At 35.9% G+C, this 12,627-nt stretch overlaps 1 protein-coding gene across 1 annotated transcript in view; it reads left to right on the forward strand.

The window, feature by feature from the left end:
• Cntnap2 (contactin associated protein 2) overlaps positions 1-12,627 on the forward strand; it is a 2,139,844-nt gene that overhangs the window by 1,073,437 nt on the left and 1,053,780 nt on the right. Inside the window, exon 9 of the mRNA XM_031381709.1 lies at positions 7,550-7,699. Within this exon, the coding sequence (XP_031237569.1) occupies positions 7,550-7,699 (150 nt within the window). The remainder of the gene's footprint in view (positions 1-7,549; positions 7,700-12,627) is intronic.

A 12,627-nucleotide genomic window follows, 5' to 3' on the forward strand; every position in this document is an offset into this window, starting at 1 on the left:
CTCTCTCTCTCTGTCTCACACACACACACACACACACACACACACACAATCTTGGATGGATCTGCCCACAGCAAGAGATTCACTTGATGTATGATGACAGATAAATGAACAACATGCCATGATCAATGAATAAGAAGGGTGTATTTAATGCCGTTTATTAGTAAATTTCTTATTTATGTATGACTTATAATTTTTATAATAACTTGAAGGAAAATTAGTTTATGACTAAATAAGTATTTAGTCTTTATTTTTAAGTCTGCTTCTTATGCATTAACTTAGTAAACTGTTATGTTCTAAGATAATCTCATATATTTACTTCTAAGTACTCTTAAAATTCATTAATATTTAATTTGAATGAAAATCACCAAGAAATATTGTTAATTCTATAGATTTTTTAAAAGACTCTCTGTGATATGGTTGGAGAAATGTCTCTGGAGTTGAGAGTGCTTGTTCTTGCAGAAGACCCAGATTCAGTTCTTAGTACATAACTAGTTGTTTACAATTACCTAATAACTCCAGGTCCAGAGAGCCTTTTTCTAAATGAGCTCAGGGACTCCTGTATATACCTTGGGTACACACACACACACACACACACACACACACACACACACACACACATTGGATAGTAAATAAATGAAAAGACTACCCTTTGTTTAAACAGAAATAAACTTATGTTCCTTTTTCTAAATGACATATGGCTCAGGAAAAGAGAAAGGCTAGAACTATTCTAAAGTTAGAAATCCCATAATTTTCTTAATCCCTGTTTTATATAAACTTGTTTATGCTCACCTGAACAAAGTCTATGGCATCCTTTCCACTCTTACTAGGTCATGGAAGGCCGAAATCTAAAAACTAGAAATGCTATTATTTGTAGGTCCAAGGACTGTTTTACAAAGCTTAGCTTTGTAATCTAACACAGCAGAGTCAAGGTCATAGGTCCACTCACTAAAAAATGGAAAAGTAAATACAAAGGTCTCTTTATTCTAAGTGTCACATAGTATGGAGCTGATTTAAACAAATAATTGTGAGCAATTTAAAATGTTCCCAACAAAAAAGGTCTGAAAATGTCTCCATCCAACCTGAACTATTAAAGATTTCATTCAATGCCTTTTTAAAAAGTAAAAACATCGATATAAAAGCATACTAAAAGATACACTGGATGTATGATATTCCAAAACCACAGAAACACATGGGCACAAATGATTTACCATTGGCAGGTGAAATGGATGGTAACTTGGTTTATTCCTTGCCTGAATGTTTTAAGAGGCCATCTCCGGAACAGAGTTCCTCAGCAATTGTGGTAGGACTAGAAGAGCATATGTATGGCCATTCTGATTACCGATAGTCAGGAACTTTATAAGGGCATGTGTTGGGTTCTTCTTTTAATGTTTATTTAACTTCTGCCTTAGGGTTTAGAGTGCTATGATCAATACTATGATTAAAAAGAATTTGGGAGAAAATGGTATATCTGGTCTCTACTTACACATTATAGTCTATCATCATCGAAAGTCTGGGCAAGAACTCAAGGTAGGAACCTAGAGACAGGATCTGAAGCAGAAGCCATGGAGGAATTCTGCTTAACAGCTTCCTCCTTATGGCTTGTTCAGTAGTCTTATTTTTATACACTGTAGGACCACTGCCCATGGCGGTACCACCCATCACGGGCTGGACCCTCCCACGCAATCATTATCAAGAAAATGCTCCACAAGAAAATTCCCTACAGGCTGATCCTAAGAAAACATTTTCTCAATTGGGACTCCCTCTTTTCAGATGACCCTAGCTAATATCAAGTTGACAAAAAATACTATCCAGGACAATTGCAAAATAATTCCAAATTCTTGAGCAACATAACTAAGGTTCCATTCAAAGCTCTACACTTACCAACTATTGGAAACTTACACTTTATTCAACTCTGCCTCTCTGATATATACTGCATATAATGATATTTAAAGGTTTTATGAAGTATAAATAAGTCAAATACAAGTAAAGTACTCATCAGCATGGTTAGCTCACAGAACTCAGAATAGTATATCTATAAATACTCACATATGCAGAGATCATAAATTGGATTTCTCTCCAGAGAAAACCCTCAGGCTATTACTTTTTATAACATTTGGACAAAGAAAATAGAAAAGAAATGCATATTTTATTTTGAGCAGTTTGGCCATCCGGGCTGCACTGTGAGTGGATTCCATTATATTCAGGGACCCCCTTCCTCGCAAAGATCACTGGGGCATAGCGCTGTTGATTACCAGTACATGTCCCAAATAATAATTGGAATTAAAATAAGTTGAAACCACAGTTTAAACTCAGACATGGAGCGCTTCACAGTCAACGAAGCTCCTGCAATCTGAGGTCCAATTTTTCTGCTAATTACGTTCCTTGAAAAAAATAAAATAACCTTTTATTTTTAATCTGATTAGAATAATAGGCCTTTTGTTATGAACAGTACAGGTGGTGATGTCACACATTATACTTCAGTTCTGCTATGCAGTTTCCAGAGGGTTTTTTTTTTTCTGAAAAGCTTTTTGATCGTCCATGTAGAACAGTTAAAAATATGTGACTTCTCTGCTTGAACGACTTTGTAGGATTGTGTTTGAATTGGCGATTGAATATTTGTAATAATGATGTCCTTGAAACCTGTATCCCCAAACTGTGTCTCGGGGAAAGATACAACAAAGTGTAAAGACAAAACCCAAAACTAAAATCAAAACCATACACTCTTATAGTTAACTCACATCACTTCCCATTTGGTGCTGGAAGGAAAATTTTAATGTGGAAATACATTCTTTGTGGCATCAGTCATGCAGGAAAACCCAAAAGGATCTATTATAGGAGGAAGTGTTTCGAATGCACTTCTGGTACCTGACAACTAAGTGCTTTTAATTTAAGAAAAAGTCCACATCTACATGGTAGTTTTGCAGCACCGAGGGTTTGTTTGCTTTGCTCTTCATGAATATTTGAAAGGCAAGAAAGAAAAGAATTAAAGAATTATTTGCCTGTTTCTGTATGGGCAGGAAGACAAAACATTGAGATGAAATGGTGTGAGAAATAGTCTTCTTGCTATACAAAGAACATAGGTTACACCCTCCTTCTTTTTTTTTTTTTTTTTTTTTTTTTTGCAGTGAGGAATTGTAACCTATCAGTATCAAAAAAAATCACATTGACCTATAGAAACTTAGGGACATACACACTATTTTATATTGGTGCAGAACATACAAGGAGAGAAAGTTAGGACAGTAAAATCATAAAAGTTGGCTGTTGTGGTGAGCTGGGCCCAATCCCTATGGGGATTTCCTGAGAGTAGTGATCACTGACCCTAACGTACAGGATTCTTTTAGCAGACACACCCATGTTCATATCATCTGAAGCCATTGCAATATACAAGGGTGGGTGAAGCTGGCAGTCAGTGAGATATAAGAATATGTTTTCTTGAATAACTGGTTAATTTGGGTGTCAGTTGTGGATGTTTAGACAGAACAAATTTCCAAGAAGATGTATTAACATTGAAACAGACTACTTAACAAGAATACAGTCTCATCTACAAGACTTATACTCAGCATCTGTCCTTACCATATAACTGTCCCTAGCACAAAAGCCATTCCATACCTGTTTCTGCTCACCGCTCAGAGTTATTCCGTTATTTCTTCACACCTAACATGTACATGGTACTGTTTGAAATGCTAAGGTTTTATAAAGCCAATGAAACAGTAATAAAAAAAAATCAGAGGGGCTGGCAAGATGGCTCAGCGGGTAAGAGCACTGACTGCTCTTCCGAAGGTCCTGAGTTCGGATCCCAGCAACCACATGGTGGCTCACAACCACCCCTAATGAGATCTGACGCCCTCTTCTGGTGCGTCTGAAGACAGCTGCAGTGTATTATGCCTGAGCAAGCGGACAGGCCTGATCGAGCTGGGCAGCCATGAGTTCAATTCCCAGCAGCCACATGATGGCTCATGGCCATCTGTACAGCTACAGTGTATTCATACATATAAAATAAAATAAATAGGTCTTTAAAAAAAATCAGAAAGCTTGTATTAAAAAAGCAGGGGTTGGGGAGGTGAGGCAGTAGTTGAGAGTACTTGCTTCTCTTTCAGAGGACCATAACACAGTTGCCAGAACCCATGGAGTGGCTTACAACTACTTGTAATTCTATTTCCAGAAAATATGATGCTCACTCCCAGCCTTCTCAGACTCTTTACCCAATTTTGGTACATACCTATAGGCAGGAAAGTTGTATGCATAAAAGAAACAAATGCATCTTTCTTTAAAAGCAGAAGCAAAGGAACAGATAAATGAACAACGTAGACATGATCACTACCAGTTGCATGACAAAAATCTAAAATTCCTAAGAGTGCTGTCAAGGACATGGAAAATGTCATTTTGCACACAGGGTTAGGAAAGGTCTCTATATAAGATGCATCCGTGCAGGCTATGTTAAAGGGGGGAAATCACACAGACACCACACAGAAGGCATTCCAGATGGAACACTTGACACCTCAGTCACCATTAGGCCTTTAGCCAGTGCAGTTTTTGAGCTCAGAAGCAACAGAAAATTATCATAAGAGAAATGTCATAAACCTGCTTACATTTTCAAGAGATGATTTGAACATTCAGTAGAGAATTTAGACTGTAATGAAAACAACAGAATCAAGAAAATCATTGGGGGGGTAATTTAATACTCTCCATTGATATATAGGTGTATGATCTAGATGTTTTAGTGCAATACAAGTGGTTGTTTGTATGTGTGTACACTATAGATGTTGTACATCAATGTGTAAATATATTTTCATGTGTGTTATCTATATGTACATATTTGTATGTTTAATGTGTGATATATGTGCACTAATTTAAACTATATCTTGAATAGTTTGAGAAATCTTTCATGCTGGTTCCTTAAAAACAGTTTGTTTTGTCCTTTGCAGCAAAATGAGCTCAGTATAACTCAATTAAGTGTTTAATCCTGAGGGACTGTATGAGATACAACTATTTGTACTAGTTTTTATTATGAGTAAATGCTATAGACATGGGACTATCTTTTAAGTTCCAATAAGATTCAGGGTTTTTTTTTCTTCTTTGAAATACCATTTTATGGATAGTACAAAGCAGCAATTAGTTCAGTGTTAGTGAAAATGACTACAGAGTCAATATCTAGGCACTGTGGCCATATTATCTACTGCAGCTGTTCATCTCAGGTATTGTTGGGCCAGTGACATGCAAAAGAGTGGGCTTAAATGTCTTCCCATGAAACTTTATATGAACACTAAAATTTCGATTTATGAAATTTCCTCCCATCTCTAAAACATACTAAGTTGCATTATATTCTTTCTTTATAATTGTTTTGTCAACCACTTATCGAAAAAGAACTCTCAATACATACTTAATATAAAAACAAGAGGACACATGCTGGATGTGGCCCACACATTGTGGTTTGCAGACTCCTGGCATTAAATAAGTTAGGGCTGATACCTTTCATCTGTGTTTCATAGATTTACTCTAACTCTAGTTTTAAACATCTTCATTGGCTGATATTTTCTATCTTTTATGAAGTGGAAGTGCATGTTCAAGGACCTCCTCACAGACTAGAACGAAACCTCTTCTTCATAGTATAGACCTTCTCAAGGTCAAATCAAATCCTTACACTTCTTGTAATGTTCTTGGAACTCCCTCCAAATGCTCTCCTCTGAGCGTCTGCTCTTCATTTTACTATAAATAATTAGAAAATGAACACAAGCTAAACAATGCATGTTGCCTGCCTATAGGATGTGCTAAGAAGCAAAAAAGCATAAATTTGAGAGGTGGTCATTGTGTGTTTATTTTATTGCTTTTTTTTTTTTTATGAAATGCAACCTAGTCCATTACCATATTGCCTAGTATATAAATGATGAGATAATCTTTATTTCCTGTGATTATCAGTACTTAGTTAGCAGGTCTAACTATACAGGGATACAATTCCTTTGAACTTAATTTCTATCAACTGTATTATGTAGATGTGGCTACTGAAAAAACGTGTTACATAAAAAGATTTTAAATTATAAAAGTAAGGAGAGATATTAAGTCATCACTATAAACCTACTTTTATCACAGAACAAAGCTAGCCAGAAAATAAGCTATTAAATTAAAATTTTTCCCAAATGACTATATTCAAATCATGTTTTCCCCACGTATCTCAACTACATTCTAATTGTGTTGCTTGTAAGATTCTGTTGTATTATGATTATTCAATTTGATAGAGGAAAGTGCCATCTAAATATTTAAGAAACATCAGAGAATGCAAAGTATAAGCAGTACTATATTTTGTAGATGAATACTTATATGTATATAAATTATATAAATATTATATATTTGTATATTTATATATGTATATGTGAATATTTAATTATAACATTATATGTAAATATATGTTTATTATATATCTTTATACATAATACATATAATTTAGTATGTGGCAATCATTAATATATTTTACATTATATCTATTATATATTTATTATATATTATATAATATTGTATATATTTTTATATAAATACTATATAATATATTTTGCATGTCATATACATATATTTTATATAGATATATGTGTACATTTATAATATACATTATATATTATACATAAATATGTATATAACATTTACTTATAAATACTTAATTCTGTTGATATTTAAAATTGTGTTTACGGTTTAGAGATTCCATTACTCTGACAAAACACCATGACCAAAATGCAAGTTGGGGATAAAAGAATTTATTTGTCTTATACTTCCATATTACTGTTCATTATTGAAATAAGTCAGGACAGGAACTATAAATGATACAGTATCCTGGAGGCAGGAGCAGATGCGGATGGAGAGGTGTTCCTTTTCCAGCTTGCTTCACATGGTTTGCTAACCTGCTTTCTTATAGAACCCAGCACTGGCAGCCTAGGGATGGCTATACCCACTATGGGATGGTCACCCCCCCATTAATCACTATTGAAAAAATGACCTTCAGCTGCATCTTAAGAAGGCATTTCCTCACATGATGCTCTTTCCTCTCTGATCACTCTAGATTGTTTCAAGGTGACAAGCACAACTAGCCAGTGCAAGCGCGTACCACTCTTGAGGAGCCCTACAGTTCTGTTTCCCACAATTCAACAGTGGGTTGTGGGAACCTCACCACTCCAGTGGGTAGCTCACTCCTGGAGCTCCACTTGCCTCTGTGGGCATTTTCATTCAGCAGCATCCCTCTGAATTTTTAAAAATATTGTGTTTCTTCCTATCAAATTGAAACAGTGTACCATTCAGCCACAAGATTTCCCTTAAATATCAGAGACAAATGTAAATATGTTGATATTCCAAAATGACAAGGAATGAAATTCAAATGAATTACTCAAGTAAGCAAAATAATAGTTAAGTTTTTGTACATACTCTGTTTTATATAACTTTATCCTAACATCAAATTAAATTCCATGAAGTTAATATAATTATGATTTTTCAATGCAAAATACTGTAATGTATGAAAAACTGTATTTAACTGAACCAACTTATGAAATTTTCATTTTCTACCTCCCAGGCTCTGGGCTGAATGATGGGCAGTGGCATGAGGTTCGCTTCCTGGCCAAGGAAAACTTCGCAGTCCTCACCATCGATGGAGATGAAGCATCAGCAGTTCGGACCAATAGTCCTCTTCAAGTGAAGACTGGCGAGAAGTACTTCTTTGGAGGTAGGAATGCCATGACTTAAAATTAAAAAAAAAAAAAAGTTTTCCAAAAATTTATTAAGTACTTGTATTTAACCCAAGGAACCCAGTAGGCCTTAGGATAAAAGAAACAAAGTGCACTGCATCAAAAAGTTAAAGAAATTGCTGGTCACAATAATAATAGTGTGTTATACCCTACCCTTTGATTCAAACATTTAAAACATAAAGTCTGTTTAATTTCCACTGTCTGTTATGATCAGTGACTTCAAGTATAGATTGGACACTTATCGTGTAGAAAATTCTCCCAAACCTTAGTCAGTACTCAAATATCTGTCTATATGAATATATATATATATTCCTATCCTGCCATGTGCATTTTGTTTCCTGAAATTTTTAGAGTAATTCTACCTGAGACACTTATCTTGTCTGCCTGGTTTCGTCCAATATTTCCCTAGTCCTAGAGAACTTCCTGGAATATGACAAATAGTAAATAAAAATTATGAATGAATTAGTAAACCTGAAAATAAAAAAAGATATATATTTTAGGGCTGGTGAAATGGCTCAGCGGGTAAGAGCACCGACTGCTCTTCTGAAGGTCATGAGTTCAAATCCCAGCAACCACATGGTGGCTTACAACCACCCGTAATGAGATTTGATGCCCTCTTCTGGTATGTCTGAAGACAGCTACAGTGTACTTAATTATAATAATAAATCTTTTAAAAAAAGATATATATTTTATTTTAAATTGTCTGAGAGAAGAAATACATATCCAGGAAGTTGGAGTTTCCTGGATATAAAACCATGTGCTTCCTATGTAGGGTGTTTTGGGAAAAGGATAACTTAGAGAAATAAGCTCTCAGTTTGTCCTGAGTCATTATTCCATAATATTTGTTGGTATTCACAGTACATGTTTTAAAGGTTCTCACTGAATATTTGATGAGTCAATGAAAGAGAGACAAGATGTCTTCTGAGTGAAGGAATGGAGATGATTAACATAAATAAAAGCCATTCATTCATAAACTGGTTTACCTACAAGTGCATTTTGAACATGACTTTAAGCCAAGAGTTCCCATGACTGTCATAGTAAATAGATTCCAGTTGTCAGGAGCTTTTGAAAATCTCTTGTCTGGAATGTCATTGACCGTGGATGAGGTCAGCAAAGGCCTATAGTAGTGTCCACTCATCTCAATCCAGGGGATAGACAAACTGTAAAAGTCTCACATCCTATAGATTATAGGATGTAGTGTGCTATACTTTATTGCTTTATAGATTTGAGTTTTCAAAAGTGTCAGGAGGATCTTGGGTTCCTTTGTGTGTTTGTTCTGCCTCCAAGAAATACTGCCATCATAGGATCATGGTGATTTTTTTTCGATTATGTTCTCAGCAACTGAGTCCTCAAAGTGAAAAAAAAAACATAAAAAATATTGCAATCCAAATCTCAGGCATATCTGCTAGAATTTTAATATATAGGGTGAGGTACTGAGACATGAAAGAACTATAAGCTACATAAACTGCAAGTAACTCTGAGACATATGTTCTCAAGAACAGGATGCTGGTAAACCTAAACTAATGCCCACTATGCCCACCTTGAGATTATTCTGAGAGACAGCAGCTACTGGATGGAGGAAAGAGGGAAGGATGAAAAAATAATGATGCTCCTGGTCTCTGAAAGTCCTAAGTACAGGCTTGCAATAAGTTTACCCCTTGGCTATGCAGCATCACCTTGGCTTTTTCTAATAGTGTGTGTTCCCACACTTCTGTGCCTGCTCCCTCGAATTTCAAGCACTGGTCAAGTGCCTGATTGTGCATGTACTTCGCTTTCTTTATGTGTGAGAATAGGCAAATCGCAAAGGAAAGTAATCTTTGAAGGTACTTCTTCAGTGAAGGGGGTCATAGCTGATTTAGCTGTTATCTCTATCTCTCAACTAGACTTCCTTAACACTTCATTAATTTTAATAATTGAGACAATAATAAAAGAGGCAATTATATTTATTTATCTACCAATTACTCGATAATATGATTTTAGATATAGGTCATGGCCCATGGTTATATGGGTACAGCTTTAAATTTCTAGTATTACTTAGCCCATTATTTTTAATATCCCTTCTATTTTCACTTGAAAGAAAACAGCTGTGGTAAGAAAATTCCCATTTGGCTCGTATTAAAAATGGGAAGTCTAAAGAGCATAAGCTGGGCATGCAGCTCACAAGGTGATTGATGAAGGAGGTGATGTGGAAGAAGAACCAGCCTAACATTTTTTTAATTTTATTTATTTGTTTATTTTTTACTACTCACTTTATATCCCACTTGCTGCCTGCCTCCTGACCATCCCTATAACCCTTCTTCTATCCCCCTCCCCTTCTCCTCTGAGCTGGTGGAGTCCCTGCTGATGGGAGTTATCCCACCTCCAACCCTGGCACTTCAAGTCTCTGTGAGGCTAGACTCTCCCACTACCACTGAGGTCTGACAGGGCAGCCCAGCTAGTAGAACATTCCCCTCCTTCATACATGGCCTGACTTTTGTAGGACTGGTAGTAGTGAGGTTGAATGGAGGAGGGTCCATCCATTGCTAGTTTCTAATCAAGATGTACCAGCATACACACATCTAGCCACTACCACCTAAATAGCTGGGGCACATCAAGGGAGTGGCTTTAACCATTGATATTTATTTCCTCAAGTTTTATTTCGGAAGGCAAAAAGTTCAAGATCAAAAGGCTGTTAGATGTAGTAAGTTAAGGACTCCTTCCTGAGTTTCAGACTATTGTTTTCTTATTGAGTCTTCACTGCTATATAGTATGGAGGAATGGCTAGAAGGTAGTTGTGAGAACACAAGACTCTCCATGTCTGTTCTAGTGAAGAAGCTAATCTCATTGTGAGGATTCCACCATCATGATCAAATTACCTCCCAGACCCTTAACCTATATCATGGCAGTGGCGGGAGTAAGTTTTCCATATATAAATTCTGAGGAGAGCACATAGATAGTCTGCAACAGAAATGTTTTTAGTCATTACTGAAATAGACCAGAACTTAAGGAACTAGATAGACATACAAATTTGTACAAATAAAAAGTATTTTTTCTATTGGATTTATTTAGGAGGATTGTCCCAGGTCCTGTACTCCTTACTCACTCATGAAATAACTCCAGCTATCCTGTGTTGATCTGAATTCTAAAAGTTTCTTATGGACCTGACATGTTCCATACATTTGCTGTGTAAAGGTTCTGGACAGAGTCCCAGAAACCCCTAGGCTTACTACTCCATTGCACAATACTTGAAGAAGCAGATAGTATCTGGCTTAGGTCACGTATTTTTAGGTCTCTGAAGTTTATTTTGTAGCTTCTTTTTGCCTCACTCCAAAACCACAGGAGCAAGAAATATTTTATCAAATAATGTGCTTCAGTGATCTGAAAATGGAAATCTTGGTAAAGGAGTTTGTGGTGTGTATTAGATTCATAGGGCTGCTATAACAAGGTGCCACAAACTTAGTGGCTGGCATCAAGCTGCAGTCATTAATTCTCAGTTTTGGATACAGGTAATTTGGAACCAGTGTATGAATTGTGTCCTAGGGTCCACAGGATGTAGGGGAAGGGTCTTTGATTCCAATAGCTGCTGTCAGTTTTCAGCAGTCATTGGAATTCCTTCTGTGACTGATAGAAATCTGCAGGTCTTTTTTTATCTTCAAATCCTCTAAGTGTCTGTGTCCATATTTCCTTTTGATAAGGACACTAGAAGCGGGCTTAGAGTCCACCTTAGTCATTTTTTTACCTCATCATCCCCAGGATTTGTCTATGTCTGTGGATATGATGTGACTAGTTTTGTGAAATCTCTGTATTAACTTCCCTATGATGATTAGCTGTTACCTAGAACTGTAAGCTGAAGTAAATCCCCATTCTCCTCTGAGTTGCTTTTTCAGGGTATTTTATCACAGCAACAGAAATTAAGCTAGGATACATATAATCATAATAATAGGATTGAGATATGGTTCCATGGATAAAACACCTAAAGTGTGAGCATGAGGACCAGAGACTAAGTCCTCAGAACCCATGTAAAAGTCTAGTAACCTTGATAGCTGACTTATAATTTCATCATGCTCACATTGTAGAAATCCCAAAGCAAGCTGACTTGCCAAATTAGTCATATGAGTAATTCTGTCTCAATAAAATAAGATGAAGAATGTTTGAGGAAGACTCCCAACATCAACCTCTGACATCCCACATGTGCATATACATATATACATATGGAATGCACACATGTATACTCAAAAACACGAAAATATGCATGCATAGCACAAAACAGAGACACATGTAAAAAAAAGCTACTAAATTGAGTCATCCTGATGTTATATTGCATATGAGTATCTGCATAATATTCATTAATGACCACACATAACAAGAAAGAATGCTTCAGGGAACTCCCTGGATACCATGAGGCTGTGATACATACACCTTATTAGCACCAGGAGATTTCCCCACATTTATCAGGTAAGTGCTATGCAAGTTTTCAGGGTTACATTTGAAAAGTTCTCCTAGGAAATACCTTCAAAACAAATATAGAGACTGTCCTAAGAATTTAAGTCCTTAAACTGGATCGATGTTTCATTTTCTCTTTGCTGGTTGCAATAATACTCAATAGATTTAACTTTTTCTGAGCCTGCATTTCCAAATCCTTAAACTTTGCTTCCAAATATGCTTTGATTTTAACTCTTCTATTATAGAACTGAGATCTACTTTCATTCATTTATATCTAGAGGGATTACAGACCTGAGTATAGCTAAAACTCTACAGATGATGCTTGAAACATCATATGACTAAAGAGATGACAGTAGCTATATCCTCATACAATTGAGGTTTCCCTCCTCTAATGGCTCCATGTGTTGTTCTACATTATAAGGTTATCATTTTACAAAGCATCTATAATTGTCTTAATAATGGATATCTACTCTAATCTCCATAA

This window comes from Mastomys coucha, unplaced genomic scaffold, assembly GCF_008632895.1.
Source record: "Mastomys coucha isolate ucsf_1 unplaced genomic scaffold, UCSF_Mcou_1 pScaffold20, whole genome shotgun sequence".
NCBI lineage: Eukaryota > Metazoa > Chordata > Mammalia > Rodentia > Muridae > Mastomys > Mastomys coucha.